This window comes from Esox lucius, chromosome 2 (genome assembly GCF_011004845.1).
Source record: "Esox lucius isolate fEsoLuc1 chromosome 2, fEsoLuc1.pri, whole genome shotgun sequence".
NCBI classification, from domain to species: domain Eukaryota; kingdom Metazoa; phylum Chordata; class Actinopteri; order Esociformes; family Esocidae; genus Esox; species Esox lucius.
In genome coordinates, this window is record NC_047570.1 from 33,608,936 (window position 1) to 33,627,502 (window position 18,567).

General features: G+C 40.6%; 3 protein-coding genes across 8 annotated transcripts in view; 2 read left to right on the top strand and 1 right to left on the bottom strand.

Annotated features, from left to right (window-relative positions):
* ttc17 (tetratricopeptide repeat domain 17) overlaps nt 1-4,544 on the bottom strand; it is a 20,209-nt gene extending 15,665 nt beyond the window's left edge. The window contains exons 1-3 of the mRNA XM_034287417.1: nt 4,344-4,544; nt 2,599-2,688; nt 2,185-2,354 (exon numbers count right to left, since the gene is read on the bottom strand). Coding sequence (XP_034143308.1) covers nt 2,185-2,354; nt 2,599-2,688; nt 4,344-4,511 — 428 coding nt within the window. The 5' untranslated portion in view covers nt 4,512-4,544. The remainder of the gene's footprint in view (nt 1-2,184; nt 2,355-2,598; nt 2,689-4,343) is intronic.
* On the top strand, nt 4,537-18,567 carry LOC105025312. Of its 3 annotated transcripts, XM_034287939.1 has the most exons (11): nt 4,537-4,879; nt 8,152-8,350; nt 8,487-8,519; nt 8,621-8,737; nt 8,830-8,865; nt 9,184-9,243; nt 11,100-11,333; nt 11,459-11,562; nt 11,720-11,888; nt 12,051-12,263; nt 18,333-18,567. In XM_034287939.1, exons 1-11 carry the CDS (start codon nt 4,797-4,799, stop codon nt 18,345-18,347), a joined length of 1,263 nt encoding a protein of 420 aa, XP_034143830.1. In that variant the 5' UTR covers nt 4,537-4,796; the 3' UTR covers nt 18,348-18,567. The 3 variants fall into 3 exon arrangements, with proteins under 3 accessions (XP_034143830.1, XP_010894214.1, XP_010894215.1); XM_010895912.5 differs by lacking the exon at nt 18,333-18,567 and having other exon boundaries at nt 4,539-4,879; nt 12,051-13,095; XM_010895913.5 differs by lacking the exon at nt 18,333-18,567 and having other exon boundaries at nt 4,541-5,306; nt 12,051-13,095.
* Nucleotides 14,037-18,567, top strand: LOC105025314. 4 transcript variants are annotated; one of them, XM_010895920.4, is made up of 11 exons: nt 14,037-14,216; nt 15,725-15,923; nt 16,072-16,104; nt 16,255-16,307; nt 16,403-16,505; nt 16,721-16,756; nt 16,950-17,009; nt 17,101-17,334; nt 17,519-17,673; nt 17,793-17,961; nt 18,121-18,567. In XM_010895920.4, the coding sequence occupies exons 2-11, from the start codon at nt 15,771-15,773 to the stop codon at nt 18,310-18,312; spliced, it is 1,188 nt and encodes a 395-aa protein (XP_010894222.2). In that variant the 5' UTR covers nt 14,037-14,216; nt 15,725-15,770; the 3' UTR covers nt 18,313-18,567. The 4 variants fall into 4 exon arrangements, with proteins under 4 accessions (XP_010894222.2, XP_010894219.2, XP_010894220.2 ...); XM_010895917.4 differs by lacking the exon at nt 14,037-14,216 and adding an exon at nt 14,800-14,977; XM_010895918.4 differs by lacking the exon at nt 14,037-14,216 and adding an exon at nt 14,800-14,977 and having other exon boundaries at nt 17,519-17,622.

The window sequence follows — 18,567 nt, forward strand, 5'->3', positions numbered from 1 at the left end:
TGGGCTCTCTACGTCTTCACGTTTTCACAACTAGGGCAGATCAAGTTATTGATGAAGGAAACGCCTTGTCGAGGAATAAAAGCGCTCATAAATAGTGTTTTTTTAATTGAATTTAATTTATTGCTAGGACAGCCCCATAAGATGTAGCATCTCATTTTCGAGAGGGTCATATAAACACAGATACAAAAATAAAACACAATGACAAAAACATACACAGCAAATACACAGATACAAATAGCTCGCTAACCCTCTCCCACCCATAACCCCAGTCCTCATCTAACCCTCTCCCACCCATAACCCCAGTCCTCAACTAACCCACTCCCACCCATAACCCCAGTCCTCAACTAACCCACTCCCACCCATAACCCCAGTCCTCACCTAACCCACTCCCACCCATAACCCCAGTCCTCACCTAACCCTCTCCCACCCATAACCCCAGTCCTCACCTAACCCTCTCCCACCCATAACCCCAGTCCTCACCTAACCCTCTCCCACCCATAACCCCAGTCCTCATCTAACCCTCTCCCACCCATAACCCCAGTCCTCATCTAACCCTCTCCCACCCATAACCCCAGTCCTCATCTAACCCTCTCCCACCCATAACCCCAGTCCTCAACTAACCCACTCCCACCCATAACCCCAGTCCTCAACTAACCCACTCCCACCCATAACCCCAGTCCTCACCTAACCCACTCCCACCCATAACCCCAGTCCTCACCTAACCCTCTCCCACCCATAACCCCAGTCCTCACCTAACCCTCTCCCACCCATAACCCCAGTCCTCACCTAACCCTCTCCCACCCATAACCCCAGTCCTCACCTAACCCTCTCCCACCCATAACCCCAGTCCTCATCTAACCCTCTCCCACCCATAACCCCAGTCCTCACCTAACCCACTCCCACCCATAACCCCAGTCCTCACCTAACCCTCTCCCACCCATAACCCCAGTCCTCACCTAACCCTCTCCCACCCATAACCCCAGTCCTCACCTAACCCTCTCCCACCCATAACCCCAGTCCTCACCTAACCCTCTCCCACCCATAAACCCAGTCCTCACCTAACCCTCTCTCACCCATACCCAACACAATTTACATTTTGTATTACCCATAGTGTTTGCCAAATGTTGTATACTGTGTGTACATGCAAGGCTTCCTTGCAAAAGCACCCTTGGCTTGAATGTGATTTCCCTGCTCAAAGGCCCAGCAACCGTTAGACCCCTACCAGACCAAAATGAACAAACAAATACATGGAGTTAAATCATTTCAGTCCATATCTGTCTTATCAACAACCTTCCAGTGTTGCCAAGGAACATAGATCATAGTTCTTTTTCAGATACTGGTACTCCTATAATGGTTTCCACAAGCATGGCAACCCACGTGGGTTACTGACAAATGAATGACAAAAGATTATTCAAAGACAACATACTAAAACCTCAGTATTCCCTTTAATAGAGGAACAATGTTTTTATGACTCAGAATCAACATCCTAAAAATACCAAAGGGTAACAAGGACCAGATGCCTTTCAGGAAAAATAGAATGCCCCATGTGATCGCCAGGTAAACACTGCTAGCTACAACAAGATATCCAGATGTCTCTGAATGTTTGATGCATGTTTCAACTTACCCCATACACATATTGTTGGTTCATATTTGGTTTTGCCATTTGGCCTGCGTGTCATAAATAGCTTCTATTGAGACACAAATCATATTGCCAACCCAGTGTGGCGGACTTGGTTAAGCATTGGGGTTGTGGCCAGAAGCAGAGAGAAAGCTAGAGAAGAAAAAGCTATGTGTTCTGAAATTAGATCATGTAGTTGTTTTTGTATAAACAGCTGATGTTGTAAAACAGGCTTTCCAAGATTTGAAAGACAATCAGAAAGCGATTCCTAAGGTACCAGATGACATCAACAAAACTTGTCTTCATGCCAAATCTTACTACGTAGATGTCGTGTGGCATGTCACAAAAATTTCACTGTGCAGGATGAAGCTGTGTTATTCGGAGCATTTGATAAATAAACGTTTGAACTTGAATTAGTCAATGTCAGTGATATGATACAATAAAGGTGTTTGGAGTTGGATTGATTAATTTGGCTACACCCCCAGATGACATAATGGGTCAACATCCCTTATCAGGGCCTTCAGAGTACCGAGTTAGGTGAAGGACAGTGAACAGCTTGGGCTCACCTGACGTCTTTGCTTTCCAGAGAGATGTAGGTCCCGTCATAGAGATCCAGGTCTCCCAGGGGCACTTTGGCGGTGACACAATCGGCATCCTCTTTATAGTGTCGCTGCTCCAAACCAGTGTCCCTGTCCTCATTCTCCTCTATGTGAATCTTCTGGGCAACGAGCTGCTTCTGCACAAAGCACATTTCAGGGACATAAGAGACAGACATTTCCGAGAGCCACAAGTTAGGGGAAATGAAAAACAGGCTGAACATTTGCTGTGAAGAATCGCTATACTGAACAGCAGTGAATTTTGCATCTTTTCAGTAGCATTCATTTTATAGTCCTGGTGGCCTAACATTAAGACCAGGCAGTAGCATTAAGGCTGAAAGCTGTGAGGAAAGTTAACTAATCATTAAAATGTGCCATCATTACCTCTAACTTCTTGAGGTAGTTGACGCGGGTTTCCTGTCGCATGAAGATGACAAGGTCATGTGGATGCTTAAGGTTCAAAGGAGAGTCAACCTGCAAAATAATGAATATAACTGTCAAAAATCAAAAGGGACAGCATTTGACTTGACCCAAATGCCTAAGCACTACTGTGAATGTGAACAGAGACAGCATGTCATCAGGTAATCAGAGAAGAAGGGCCTCAGTCAGGGAGATGACCAAGGAACCAATGGCCAGCCTAACAGAGAATCAACTCTTACTAAAGCACTTTATCAATCAGGTCTTTGTCACAGTGTTAGACAGAAGCCACTCCTAAGTAAAAAGCATAGCACATGCTACACCTGTTGAAAAAAAAATATACCGCTTATCATCTGGCTAATACCGTCTCTTCAGAAAAGCATGGTGGTGGGAGCATCATGCTATGGGGATGCTTCTCAGCAGAAGCATCCATTTATTGCACAGCAACCAAATCATTTCTATGTTCCACGGAACTCACCAGACTTTCTGGTGTAGATAGTGCACCTCTGCTTTACCCTGCCTAATTCAAACAAGGTTTGCAATGTTGAAATGAAGACCCTGTCAGCTCTAGTTGTGCCTTTTTCATTGACACCATCCAAGCTGCTTTAATGTCAGCTGGCAAAACACTTGGGGCTGATGTAAACATGCACTCTCAGCCATATAATTAGTGAGTTGATGCCAGCAGCAACAGAATGAAGAATGTCAGCTCAACCTGGCACACAAAATGTCAGTCAGACGCAAATCCTAATATTCACATATTGCGTTTTGCATTCAAAAAGAGATTTTATTTTAAGATCTGACGGCCCTATTATGTACGAGATGTGTCTATTGTTTTGAATAAATGGGCAATTTTCTAAACCTGTTTATGCTTTGTCACTACAGTCATTGCATGTAGCGTGAAGGCAAAACGATGTGTTATAGATTTACAGGTTAAATCTATAACACATCAAAATGTGGAGAAAGTGTATGTTTCTGAATATTTCCTGAGACACCATAAATGGCCACCCAGTCATGGTTGAACTGACACACACATGGGGCTGAGCATGCAATCTTGGTGGGCCCCACTGAGATGAGGAGATGGTGTTGCACACCCTCATCACCTGTCATCAGCTACTCAGGAAGTCATTCCATTTCCAATTGTCTATTCAATTTAGCAATTAGTAGCTAGTGAGTTGCTTATGCTTACCTTGAGGGTGCAAATTTCCCAAACGTTTTGACAAAACAGAAGCGATCAAAAATAACAAAGCAAATTTCCTGATTTTGAAAATGAAAAATCAGTTTGAGAACCGCTTTCTAACTAAAGCATTTTGTTTGGGAGTGTCTGTTGTTAAAACACTGATTTTGTTGTTGTCCAACAGAAGCATACATAAAGAAACACTGAAGGACTGATTCATCAAACAGATATTCTATTGGACAAAATTAATTTAGGCCCCTCCCCGTTTCATTCTGTTCAATAAACGTTTCGTAACTAAAACATTCTGTTTATCGGATTGAATACTCCCCTCATCTGTCATCATCGTTTTCAAATATATTTTTCCCCCATATGCTTCAAGATCTGGTATAGACTGATAGTTTTCCCCTCAATCGCGTTACCTATACGCTAGCTAACGACTAGCCGTCTGTAACGTAACTATTGCTATATGGGCACTATGTTGTATAGCTATGTCGTTAGCCAACAAAATATGGTTATACATCGGGGCTGCTAAACATACTTGCTGTTGAATTTTTCCATCTTCAGTGACGACCCAGTGGGTGGTAGCTCCTCCGGGCTCGGCCAATATTATACATAGGAGAATGAAAACCTTCCCCTGAACAGACGCTTTTCGGGAAACGTTGACATAGGGCAGGAACCCAGGACAGATTTTACTAGGGTCCGCCATTTTTTCCTCTTGCAGATGTGTTGTGGCAGTAGAAGAAGCCGAAAAAAGTTTACTTCCTGTGTGTCACTTCCTTGTTGTATTTAAATATATATATTTTTTTATATATAGAGGATAACATTATTTTCATATCCTTATGTTTCAGCCCTGAACAATGCCAGTGAGGTTGTCCCGGCAGATACGTTTAGGTTCGCGTAACTTCAATTAGGGTTATTCTGGAAACATTTTAGAAATTCTCTTATCTGTGTTTACATTTTAGTTGCTAGCTATCTAGCTAGCCGGCTAAATATGCCTAGACATTGTTCAGCTTTTAACTGTAGGAATACATTTAAAAATGTTAAACAGAACACGAAAAAGGTGACCTTTCACAGGTAAGGCTTGTAAAATGTGCATACATTTGGCTTTACTTCGAATTAGTGATAGTTTGTGGCAAGTTTGACGGTTAACATCTAGCTAAAGTAGCTACCTATTGAGACGTATTTGGAAAGTTAGTATAATGCTTTTATATAGTTTCTATGGTTTAACTTGGTGATACACCTATTCAAATACGTTCTAAGAACACACGTTTGTGTTTAAAAAAGGTTGCTATGAAAGCGTACTAATAGTGTACCATATAGACATAATAAAGAGTAGACGCCGCATTGGCTGCTGGGCGCGAGAAATACGGCCGCCATCTTGGACCGGTTATAGTCTTAGTTCCGTAGCAGCAGAAGCCACGATGCCAGAGCACTGTTCAGCATATTCCTGCTCAAATCGGAGGACCATCGAAAGCAGGGCTCGGGGGATTACTTTTCACAAGTAAGATTTAACATTACCGTACTATTGGTTGTATTTTGAGACTAGAATATTACCAGAGAGTTGAGAAGGAGCAAGGATCTTTTATATTACTATACTGAAATCGTAGCCAGCTAGCTAGGCTATGTTTATTGAACCAGCCAGTCATAATTCCATAACACTGACTTCGATTACAACTGACACAACTGATCCAAGCTCCTAAGGTGTCGACAGTCACACACATCGTCCGGGAGGAGATTGGGGAACACATTGAGGAGACACAGTTTGGCATTGATAACCATCATTCTGACTTGTTGTCATTGGTTGTGTCTGTGTTTCTCAAAATAAGGCTGCACCACATTGCCAAACTCACCTCTCTTGAACTGCAGAAAGGGAGCATGAGGAAGAAGCTCTGCAAAACTGTCCTCTTTCAGGGGTTTGTGAGTGAGTGAGTGAGAGAGTGTGTGGTTCCACGACAATTGAAGACTTTAATCCTAAATTACAGCATCCCAAAACTAATTCTAAGCTTTATATCTGTACTGTAACCTTGCTCATCACACATAGTATCTTTGTCATATCTGTCATCATTCTGACAAGATTAACACAAACTGAAAGCAATGGCTTAAAACTGCGATTGTATATAGTGAAGTTTATCTTTACATTATGTCTTTGTGATTGTCTTAACCCTGATCTCTTTCCCTCTGGGTTCTGTTAAGCACTTTGTAACTGTGTTTTGAAAATTGCTACATTAAGTTTGCAGACTTTTCAAGGGAGTTTCAACAAAGTAAATGTGCAGTTTAAATAAAAACTGTCACTTTTCATTTCATTCTGCTATTTTAGACAGAGTACTGGGACCCGTGTGTGTGTGTGTATGTTGGGAGGGGGCTGCAAAATGAAAGAGCGAGAGAGAGAAAATAAAAATATATATCTGACTGTACTGCCACTTTTTACACATTAGGTGTTTCAATCAGAATGATAGTCAAACTGGAAATGTCCCAGTTTTTCTCCCTTTTTGGGGATTATGTTCTCAGTTTTGATCTCGGACGTCTGGTCACTTTATATCATATCAGAATATTATATTACTGTTAAGCCCACTATGAATATTAAAATACGCCGAACCATGTGTCCTGTATCATAGCCACATGTATGACTTTGCAGCCAAAAAATATGTGTGAAAATCAGTAAGGTATTAACTGAGGTATGATTAATTAAATGCGCTGACAGCTCATTTCACCTGCCAAAACAGATTACACTGAGTGGAGCGGCTGACCGGTCCAAGCTGGCGACCCCATGGCTCGTCAGCGCCAGTAGGCAGTAGCGGTCGATTCAGCGTCTACTCTTTATTATGTCTATGGTGTACCAAACATGAAGTCAGCTACTGGCATGGATTTAAAGCATAGATGGGACATATGGTTCTATCCGACGCCCCAATACCTCTGCCATCTTACCTGGGACCATTTTGGAAAAGTCAAGCCCCTCACCAACAAGGGCTGCAAACTCCAAGGCTGAAAAATGAAGCCTACCCGGAAGTGCCAAAAGCTGCAATTCATGGAATTCTTCTTAGCCTTTACTAACTTTTTAATGTCGCGCTAGGTGCCCAATTTTGGTTATCCGGCTGCCAAGATGGCTCCAACCATCTCTGCCAAAAATGAGCTTCAAAACGGGTCTTCCGACACCTATGGGTGACGTCATGGTTACTACGTCCATATTTTCTACAGTCCAAGCTCACCACTATAGTGAGATTTTATCTTAGGGGTGTACTCACTTTTGTTGTCAGCGGTTTAGACATTAATAGCTGTGTTGAGTTATTTTGAGGGGACAGCATATTTACACTGTTATACATGCTGTACACTCACTACTTTAAATTGTAGCAAATTGTCACTTCTTTAGTGTTGTCACATGAAAAGATATACTCAAATGTGAGGGGTGTACTCACTTTTGTGAGATTCTGTATAATATTATGGACATTTAACTGTAATGTCATGAAATCATGTGTTTGTAATCATGTGTTTGTAATGTAAATTGTTTAGAACAGGTCCCAGGTAAGATGGCTGTCAGATTGCTCCATTCTGATTTATATGGGCTCTATGACATCAGCCTTTCTACTTTTCTGTTATCTATGGTTACTGGCCAAGGGTCATTTCAAAGATCACGGTCGATATGAATAAAATATAGTTAGAAAGACAACATACAAACCCATGTCTTACAGCATATAAACATGTTGCTACAGTTAATTGTCCTGAAGAATATAGAAAAGACAACAGTTCAGAGCCATTTTCTCAATTCCCATTAATGAGTTTCTGGTTTTGTGCTTGCTAGGGCAGCAGTAATGGCTAACATTCCCAGTTATAGTCAAAAGGCCTGCTGTCCTTCTGGTTGAAAAAAAAAAAAAAAGGTCTTCACAGGCCAGGTCAATCATCTGATCTATATCTAATTGACCATACCATTTACATGCTTAAGTTAAGACTGTAAGCAAAAAGGCCTTTGAAACTAGCAGGAACGGAAGCTTGGTGCATCACATACACACTTTATTTTGACAAATATTTTTATACAAGGCAACTCACAGTACAGGCATGGCAGGGCATATAGAGGCTGTTGATGTTCATGGCCCAAAGACGTCAGCAAAGGATATGAGACTAAGTACTAAACCAGGGCAATTGTCAGAATACATTTGGCAGTGTAAAATGTGTGTGCGATGTTTATAAATGGTTAACCTGACATGGATGAAAATACCCTCCCATTTAAGATGGCAGACTGCAGTAATTGTTTGTATTATTTCAAAGTGAATTCACAGTCAAAACAATAACAATGTGTCACTTCCCAAATACTTTTGGAGTTCACTGTAGCTGTCCCTTTTTCCCGTCGACAGATTTCCAAAGCGTGATCCTAAACGATTAAAAGAGTGGTTGCGTCAGATGAAATGGAAAGACTGGCTGCCGACCCCTCATTCCTTACTGTGTTCAGAGCATTTTGAGGAGAGGTTTATGGACAGAACAGGTCAGACCGTGCGGTTACGTGATGACGCCATACCAACCATCTTTGCCTTCCCTAATCACCTACAGAAAAAGGTATTTTGTCAATTGAGGCAGGTGTTTTTTATTTTATTAGACCTGGATCTAAAAGAATGAGAAATTCTTGAGCATGCTTAATTGTTTCTGAATAGCGCATTTTTGTGATATATTGTCAACGTTTTGTGTTTTATAGAAAACTGCGGGAAGGAGGAAAAGGGTAACCTTGGTGAGAAATACAAATAAAATAAAAAAATGTATGTTTTAAATTGATATAGCTTTTTACTATTAGTTAATCTGGCGAATGTGGTTTTCACTTTTTTTTTTCAGGTCCCTGAGGTTTCTGTTTGCAATGAGTCAACAGAATGGAAGACGTCTCCACCTAATTACTGCAACCGCGGTATATGGCACCCTAGTAATTTCCATGATGACTACTGTGTACCCAAGGTGCAAAGTAAATATAATTCTCATCTAGAGTTTAATCTATTTTTGTGTGTGGATATTTCATCCAAGTTCATTTGTTGTATTCTCTTCTCCAGAGTATTGACTGGGCTGTGAAAGATGCGCCTGAAGAAGTGAGTTATGTCAGCAGCTACGAAGTTAACTGAGCCAATCAGAATGTTTTGAGTTGAGAGTTCAGGGCAATGCTGCTGTATCAGAAATGTTAAATTGCCATGATGAAGGGCTTCTATGCAGTAGTTTTTCACAAAGCTATAAGCAAGTGATTCAAAGTTGGCATATTTTGGAAGCCACACATCCTTTGAGGCTGCATAATGTTTAAGCTGTAGAGGCTACAAACCTAAATGTGTCATATAAAGCTTTACCACATGCACTGAAATATATATAGAGCTTTTCAACTTGCTTCACTAATTGAACTGTTTTGTCGATTTCAGATCCCATCTGCATTTTTGGAAAAGCAACGGCTAACATACATTCCCAAGCTTGTAATTAAGGTAGCGGTTCTGTCTGACCTTTGAATCCTGGGCAACAACATTGTCTTTTCACCTGGGTTCTGTTCATTAGGGCAACCAGTGGCAAACAAACGTGTTAAGAGTACAAACTCCGCTTTTGGATTTTGTCTCATGTTTTGCACTCACTGGACACAACCATAAGTCAAAGGATTACTATCATACAGTGAGGAGAACCAGTATTTGATACACTGCCGATTTTGAAGGTTTTCCTACTTACAAAGCATGTAGAGGTCTGTAATTTTTATCGTACACTTCAACTGTGAGAAATGGAATCTAAAACCAAAATCCAGATAATCACATTGTATGATTTTAAATAATACATTTGCATTTTATTGCATGACATAAGTATTTGATCACCTACCAACTAGTAAGAATTCCGGCTCTCACAGACCTGATAGGTTTTCTTTAAGAAGCCCTCCTGTTCTCCACTCATTACCTGTATTAACTGCACCTGTTAGGACTCGTTACCTTTATAAAAGACACCACACACTCAATCAAACAGACTCCAACCTCTCCACAATGGTCAAGACCAGAGAGCTGTGTAAGGACATCAGGGATAAAATTGTAGACCTGCACAAGGCTGGGATGGGCTACAGGACAATAGGCAAGCAGCTTGGTGAGAAGGCAACAACTGTTGGTGCAATTATTAGAAAAAGGAAGAAGTTCAATATGACGGTCAATCTCCCTCAGTCTGGGGCTCCATGCAAGATCTCACCTTGTGGGGCATCAATGATCATGAGGAAGGTGAGGGATCAGCCCAGAACTACACGGCAGGAACTGGTCAATGACATGAAGAGAGCTGGGACCTCAGTCTCAAAGAAAACCATTAGTAACACACTACGCCATCATGGATTAGAATCCTGCAGCGCACGCATGGTCCCCCTGCTCAAGCCAGCGCATGTCCAGGCCCGTCTAAAGTTTGCAAATGACCATCTGGATGATCCAGAGGAGGAATGGGAGAAGGTCATGTGGTATGAGGAGACAAAAATAGAGATTTTTGGTCTTAACTCCACTCTCTGTGTTTGGAGGAAGAAGAAGGATGAGTACAACCCCAACAACACCATCCCAACCGTGAAGCATGGAGGTGCAAACATCATTCTTTGGGGATGCTTTTCTGCAAAGGGGACAGGACGACTGCACTGTATTGAAGGGAGGATGAATGGGGTCATGTATCGCGAGATCTTGGCCAACAACCTCCTTCCCTCATTAAGAAGATTGAAGATGGGTCGTGGCTGGGTCATCCAGCATGACAACGACCCGAAACCCACAGCCAGGGCAACTAAGGAGTGGCTCCGTAAGAAGCATCTCAAGGTCTTGGAGTGGCCTAGCCAGTCTCCAGACCTGAACCCAATAGAAAATCTTTGGAGGGAGCTGAAAGTCCGTATTGCCCAGCAACAGCCCCGAAACCTGAAGGATCTGGAGAAGGTCTGTATGGAGGAGTGGGCCAAAATCCCTGCTGCAGTGTGTGCAAACCTGGCCAAGAATTACAGGAAACATATGATCTCTGTAATTGCAAAAAAAGGTTTCTGTACCAAATATTAAGTTCTGCTTTTCTGATGTATCAAATACTTATGTCATGCAATAAAATGCTAATTAATTACTTAAAAATCATACAATGTGATTTTCTGGATTTACATTTTAGATTCCATCACTCAGTTGAAGAGTACCTATGATAGAAATTACACACGCTTCTACACGCTTTGTAAGTGGGAAACACTGCCGATTTTGCAGGTTATCAAATACTTGCTCTCCCCACTGTATATATATTCTCTGGTCCATTACCTAGTGTTAACTTATGTGCATTGAACCATCATTACCACACATTTTGTTTAATCCAGGTCAAGGAGAAATGGGAATGGCTGATGATGGAAGTGAAGGGCCCATTTCCAGAGACCAAGGGTAGACACAAGTTTGTGCTTACTGTGATGGACTACTATTCAAAATGGGTGGAAGCCTACCCCATGCAAACCAATGGCAGTAAAGAGATTGCCAAAATCATTTCTGACCTCATCTCTCGCTTTGGTTTTCCTGTTGGGATCCTGTCTTGTTTGACTCGAACACACATTTTGGAGGTAAGAAATACTGCAACCGTCCACGCAAGGGCGGCTGTACTCTACCTGAGTTTGTGGGGGAAATTAAATATTGCACTTAAATGATCCTGTAAATAGTAATGATCCCTACTCTTGTTATTTTACAGATCAACTCTGCCTTGGTTGATCTGAATAAATTGACAGGCCAACTGATATTCAGCCATCCTCTGGGAGTGTCACTGGATCCACTAACAAAGTCCTCCATACACCGGTGCGTCCTCAGCTACGCCTTGCTACAGTCTCCACATAAAACTACCAGGCTGTGATAGCAATCTTTTAGCAGTTTTACAAACGCAAGCACATGACTCAGCAATCCAGTTGACGGGTGACAATGTGGATGTGTTTTCTTTCGTCCCACTACTGGACAGGCTGGTGTCAGATTTGGTGAGGGACCACCCAGATCGCTGGGACGTTCACCTGGCTGCCAGTGTGTTCAGCTTCTGCTGCCAGGAGCACCCAACCACCAGACAAACACCTCTCTCTCTGCTGCGCTGTGGGGGGACTCCGTCTGTCCCTAGCTCGCCAAGAACGCCGCCCGTAAGTGGCATTTGTGCGGACCCCGGAGGCGGTTCCTTCAAAACCAGCTAAAATTATTCATCAGCATTGAAGACGTTATGAAGTTAAACAGCTCTGAATTATGTTGCGTTTTTTCGTGCCTTTATACTGACACAGGTTGTGACCACCCTGTTTCCATTTCAGGACAATGGGATAAAAGGAAAGACATTTGTGATTCTAGATGCCCAGCCGCCCCAAAGGGTGGTCCGTGTGGAGTGCAGTCAGTGCAATCAGTGGATCTTGCTAAGCCAGGACTTGGAGCTGAAGAGATATGAAGACATGAAGCTAGGGGATGAGGACTACACACACACCTGTGTCAGCTGCAGGGTGGCTATGAGCTGCAGGGTAGCCCTGGAGGTCATGAGGGCTTAGCAGACAAAATTCTTGAAGATAAAAAAAATATGGACATCAAGGAGTCAAAAGAGAGACAAAACCTAAATTGTACTACTTTGTGATAGTGTTATGTTTTCCACATAAAGTCCTTTTCATAAAAACACAGGTATTCTATTTCTAGTTGTAACCCAATTGGAGCAAAAAGATCCCAGCAGCAGCTGAAAATGAAATCTAAGAAGATCTTACGAGCAATTGAATTATTAGTTAGGAAAAATCACAAAGCAGTATTACAGAGTTTGTGTAATAGTCAAAACAAATCTGTGCGGGGTTACATTTGTTCATTTACAGGTGGGACAGATAAATGATGGAGATGATGACTGGGTGGGGAAATGATGAAGCTCAAAAATAGAATCTATTCAAGTTCCAATAATGTGTTTCTTTGTTATACATGGCCACATTACCTGCTTCAATGTCAATTGTATTTCCTGTATATAACAATCTGATTGGTCGGTGAGCTATGTGTTTCATTCACTTGGACAGGATAAGATTCACTTGACCAAGTGAGTAGCAGGTTTTGTTCAGAAAAGGAATTTGTTGCTATGGTTTCTGATCAGGCTACACTTCCCGGTTATTATTTTTCTTTTCTTTCCGGAACCAAAAGTTCTGGTTTACAGACTTCACAAATTTAATAATCCAGCTTTCAAAGAATACCCCTAAGGACATGAAAATGTTGAATGCATACTAGAAAGTGGGTGTATACTACCGCAATGACTGTATTTTAGTTAATCTATTTTAGTTGGTGCAGACATGTAGAATTGTTTTTTTCTTTGACATTAAATATTTTTTGTGAAGATAATTTATTATGCACAAATCTATTTTATCCACACTTAATGATGCAACAAAATGTATTAAATAATTCCCCTTTTGGAACTTAATCCACCACTGTAGGTGTACAGACAGGTGACAAATTAAGGGAAAAGATTAATGAATGGGTGGAGGAACATGATGAAACATGTTTCCATACAGGTGTAGTGCATGATACAAAAAAAGCAATTAACTTCCTATCATGCTCTGTAGGATGGATAAAATGCTGAGCAGGCCTATTTGACCTTGAATGGTTTGATGAGTAAGAAAATTATGTGAATCCTGTGCTTTAACATTAGCAATCACCAGACCTCAACTGAGTTGACCGATGGGAGATTTTGGAGCAGTGTGTTTGACAGCACTCTACACCCCCACCATCATCAAAATACCAAATGAGGGAATATCTTTTAGAAGCATGGTGTTCCATCCCTCCAAGACTCGTGAAATATTTGCCAAGGTTCATTGAAGCTGTTCTGGCGGCTTGTGGTCTAAAACCTTATTGAGATACTATGTTGGTTTTTAATTTGTCATCAATCTTATATTTAAAATGCATTTATGTCATTCAGAACTACTTCTGTATGAAATGTAAATGCTTTTTTAGATTTTTCTCTCAAGTAAAACATCACACAGATTTGTGTGCATGCACCTGTGTAATAATTTTTCCTCCCCATCCAGTTGACTGTAGCAATGTACTAACATCTCAAGTCAGAAACATTGTCTCAAGTCAGAAACCCACCCGGAAAGTTCATCTTACAAAAACAGACAATGAGATCGTGGATTTATAAATGAGGCAGGCAGGCATTTCGGCATTCTTATTGCTGTCTGATTTAATGTCTGGGCCAAATGAGTTGTCTGAATGACTTTAGAGCGAGCTGTGACAATAAGGGCCTGATACAGTATCTCGGAAATGTCTGCACACGCCCAAGCATTTACGCTCAGCGGGGTAGCGGATACTGAGAACTGTGCGACAAATTAGCAGAAATTAATAATTTGGCCGCAGTCTAGTGAGCAGCTTGATAAAATGAGGTCAGATGAGAATTAGAAGAATTGTGCTAAGTAACAGGCGGGACAAAAACATACTGCAGAAAGAATTGACAAGAATACCGCAGTTTTGTGAGTAGGCCTACGGGAGCTATGTAGCAAGCATATTTTTTCAAGTTTATTTGGAGTCTTAATATTTTCTCACCCTTTTTAGATATAGTATTGCATTACAAGTTTGATGACCATAAATCATGAAGAAAAATAAGAAGAATGTGTGATGGTTTTTAGTAGTGATGGCCAAACGAGGCTTCAGTAGCGTTATTTTAGCAGCAGGATATTATGCTGGCAGCACTCAGGTTTTCTTTATCATAATAAGAGTCATTATTGAAATGTATACGGCAATATCGTTAACAATGTAGTCTGTAAAAAATAACAGACACGAACAATATTGGAGCAGACATTATACATAAAATGTACGGACTAGGTTGCTAACTATATTGCCTTAAATATTTCAATTATGGCTTTTATTTTGAACAATAGGAGTTAGCGCTGCTAGCATAATATCCTGCTGCTAGAAGAACGGTAAGGAAGCCTCGTATGGCCATCACTAGTTTTTAGTATATTTTTGCTTTGTGTTGTTTGTTTTCGATTGTAGTACCCCATACACTAGGTGGCAGCAATCCAAGGTATTGGTTGTATTATGCTATCGCTAAAACCTCAAAAGAAGAACAAAAATAAACAACTCATTTTGTAACCAAAGATTAGTTAGCTAGCTACTGCTATATTCTCTTTGGATATGCTAAAATGCCACGTTGTTCAGCTTACAAATGTAGTAATAGCACAGATAGGTATGAAAAAGGTAAACTTAAAACCAATAATGTGAAGTTATACAGGTATGTTTTGCAGCAGTTTGACTACCAATGTACAGTACAAACTATACACCATAAAAACAACATGTATGTAGCTACATTAGTTCGTCACAGGTAGCAAAAAAGCAAAAACGAGCATTCAAGGATATTACCTCTGGATTCATTTTATCTTGCAGCTCTGCGTTTTATTACTGGCGCAAACTTTCCTACACATCGTTTGTACTTTCGTCTATTGGCTAGGAATCCCTGGCTTCTAGGAACAGACATTGCTTGATGTTTGTATATGGGGCTATCCTACGGAAACCTAATTATTTATAAACACAAAAATGTATTTGAAAAACCGCAGTTGTCACTTGCTAGTACTAGATATACCAAGGGCCTATCCTGAATTAGGCATAACTGCTTTTGACTACCATGTCCAACACTGGAATGCCTAGCAGAGATATTTCAGTTAGAAAGGCAGTTCAAATGTCTGATACAAGACCTTTTAAGTCTGAACTATGATTGCTTAATGTGTGTGCACTTCCTATCCATGTATTTCTTATGTTGTAGTTAATTATTTTCTCTATACACAGCAACAGTCAAAAGTTTGGACCCCCATTCAAGTACATGTGCAAACTTTTGACTGTACTGTATATCTTTTGCATTGTTGGAATGCCGGGCTCAACTTTATAAGAGACCTCAGTCTCAGAGCTTAATTTCCTAGTTTAAATAAAAGTGAAATTGTTACTTTTATTATTTCTGTCAATGAACTTTTTCTCATTCACTCAGTTTTCCGCTGAGGGAACCACGAAGACTTAAACAGTGGGTAGATCAGATGAGATGGAAAGCATGGAAACCAACGAGACACTCCAGAGTGTGTGCCGAACATTTCGAGGAGAAGTACCTGATAACATCTGGGCAAGGTGTTCGTTTAAGCCCTGATGCTATTCCAACTATATTTTCCTTTCCTAGTGAGTTCCAGAAAAAGGTAAATATGTTAATTGACTCAACGATGTGTTTTTCTATTTAAAGTTTGACTATGTTTCAGGGTGATGGTGGTTTTAATAGACTTAAAATTATTGAAACATGATTTGAACTTTGAAGCTGTGTGTTTCATTGTTGTGTTCTTGTTTCAGAAAATAACTGTAACAAGGAAAAGAGTGACACTGGTGAGAATATTATAAACAAAATAAGTACTTTGGTTTCAGTATAACCAGTACTAGTTTGCATGTATTGTTTAATTATTCATTAATTGTATTCAAACTTGCCTTCACGTTTGAGGAAATCATTTACAAACAGGTTTCTTCCTCTTATTTCAGTATGCTGAGGATCAGATTCAAGGGGAGGTGCCCACGGCACCAGCTAATCCAAGGTGGTCCTTCAAACCAATTTACTTTTAATGTGGCACAAGTCAAGTGTTAAGGAGAGCGAGATGTTCATAGTTCCGTTTTGTTTAATTTTGTGAAGGAACATTGGTTCAAATTCAGCAGGATTGAAGGAGACTCACAGCTACTTGGACCACAGTATATGGCATCCAAGTCGTTTCCATGACGATTACTGTGTACCACAGGTAAAAAGTTATTCTAATCAAAAATTTTAAATCAAGAAATACCTGTAAATTACTCAGATACTTGGTGTGCATGATTTAGTTTGAACTATGCGAGAACCAATGGAACATTAATACAAGTTGTCAGAGCCTGCACAGCATTTAAGATAAATATTTCAGATAATTTTACCCAGATCTAAACTTAGTGTAATATAATGTATGCTTTTATAATTTGACAGAGTATTGGCTGGGCTGTAAATGATGAACCAAATGAAGTAAGTTTTAGCCCTTCTAAGGCTGATTCCCGCACAATTGGCTGTATTAAATTGTTTGTGTGTGTTTGAATTCCCTTAAATAATTAGATAGGTATTTATTCAAAATAATCTGCTCTCAGACCTTAATTTCTATACACCCTAAATATTTTAAGAATATGTTTGAGTTGTGGGTTTTTACTCTTGACAATTCCAGGTCCCACCTTCAGCTTTACAAAAGCAAGGACTGATCTTCATCCCCAAGCTTGCAATCAGGGTAAGTATTCTTAAAAAAATAAAGAATTGCATTAAGTAAATCTTTTCAAAAAAGTGTTACTCACCATATCATTTTATTTTGTTTAAACCAGATCAAGGAGAAATGGGAATGGCTATCTATGGAAGTGAAAGGTCCATTTCGAGAGACAGAAATTGGACACACATTTGTACTAACTGTGATGGACTATTACTCAAAATGGGTGGAAGCGTACCCCATGAAAACCACCAGCAGTAAAGAGATTGCCAAAATTATTTCAGACCTCATCTCTCGCTTTGGCTTCCCTGTTGGAATCCTGTCTTATTTGAGTATTACATTGATTGTAGAGGTAAGACAGACGGTGGTTATTCACAACAGATAGTATTGTATAGTTTAATTTGCAGTATACGTAATGTTTATCCCTGTTAGCATTACGCTGCCACCAAATGAGAACAACATTTTGACACACCAATGTATGTATAGCGTAGAACTAAATAATAATGAAAATTCTTCCTTATACCTCTGTATTCCAGATTAACGAGGCCTTGAGTGATCTGAAAAACCTGATATGCCAATTTATATGCTACTCTCCTTCGGGGTTGTCACTGGATCCAGTGACAAAGTCCCTTACAGACCGGTTGGTACATGCTGTCACCAGATTGAAAAAGCTTTCTGATAGTTGTTCATGGTGGGGAAATGTGTTATGAATCTGAGACCTTCCCTGAAGCCAAGCATGCGGACCGGAATCCCATCTGACTTGCTATGTATGTGTTTGGTTTAATTCCTTTTGATCTTATAACTTGACAGGCTGGTGTCAGATTTGGTGAGGGATCACCCTGATCGCTGGGACGTTCACCTGGCTGCCAGTGTGTTCAGCTTCTGCTGCCAGGAGCACCCAACCACCGGACAGACACCACTCTCTCTGCTGCGCTGTGGGGGGACTCCGTCTGTCTCCATCTCACCAAGAAGGCCGACTGTAAGTTGGAGGCTGCAATCCAACTTAGTGTCATAGGTCACAACTAAAATCCCCAATGAATAAAGAAATGCACATAACAAAATCCCTTTTAACTGAGACATATTGTGATGTTTTTGTATTTACACTGACTTGGGCTTTGCCACACTGTTTGCATTTCAGGATAACGGGATAAAAAAGACATTTGTCATACTAGAGGCAGAGCCTCCTGCAAAAGAGGTCTGTGTGCATTGTAGTCAGTGCTCAGAATGGATCTTGCTCAGTCAGGACATGGAGCTGAAGAGATATGAAGACATGAAACTAGGGAATGAGGACTACACACACACACCTGTGTCAGCTGCAGGGTGGCTATGAGCTGCAGGGTAGCCCTGGAGGTCATGAAAAGTTAGCAGACCGGAAGATTTACAAAGAAGAAGAGGGAATGAAAATATGGAGAAAATAATTGAAATGTTGGAAACAAAGTATCGGTGAAGGAAAACAATAAAATGAGTCGGGAAAGTGGGGGTTCAGAAATGTAAAATGTATATATTTATATAACGTGCTCTAAATTTGCTGAATTAAGATTGTATTACCTTGAGAATGTCTTAATAAAATAAACATTTATTTGAA

Excerpts from the sequence above, each read along its gene's own strand:
- LOC105025312 (XM_034287939.1), top strand. The coding sequence starts at position 4,797 with ATGCCTAGACATTGTTCAGCTTTTAACTGTAGGAATACATTTAAAAAT. Across the intron at positions 4,880-8,151 it reads AAAAAGGTGACCTTTCACAG|ATTTCCAAAGCGTGATCCTA; the intron begins GTAAGGCTTGTA and ends TCCCGTCGACAG. Across the intron at positions 11,334-11,458 it reads CTCGAACACACATTTTGGAG|ATCAACTCTGCCTTGGTTGA; the intron begins GTAAGAAATACT and ends GTTATTTTACAG.
- LOC105025314 (XM_010895917.4), top strand. The coding sequence starts at position 14,889 with ATGCCACGTTGTTCAGCTTACAAATGTAGTAATAGCACAGATAGGTAT. Across the intron at positions 17,010-17,100 it reads TCCCCAAGCTTGCAATCAGG|ATCAAGGAGAAATGGGAATG; the intron begins GTAAGTATTCTT and ends TGTTTAAACCAG. Across the intron at positions 17,674-17,792 it reads CTTTCTGATAGTTGTTCATG|GCTGGTGTCAGATTTGGTGA; the intron begins GTGGGGAAATGT and ends ATAACTTGACAG.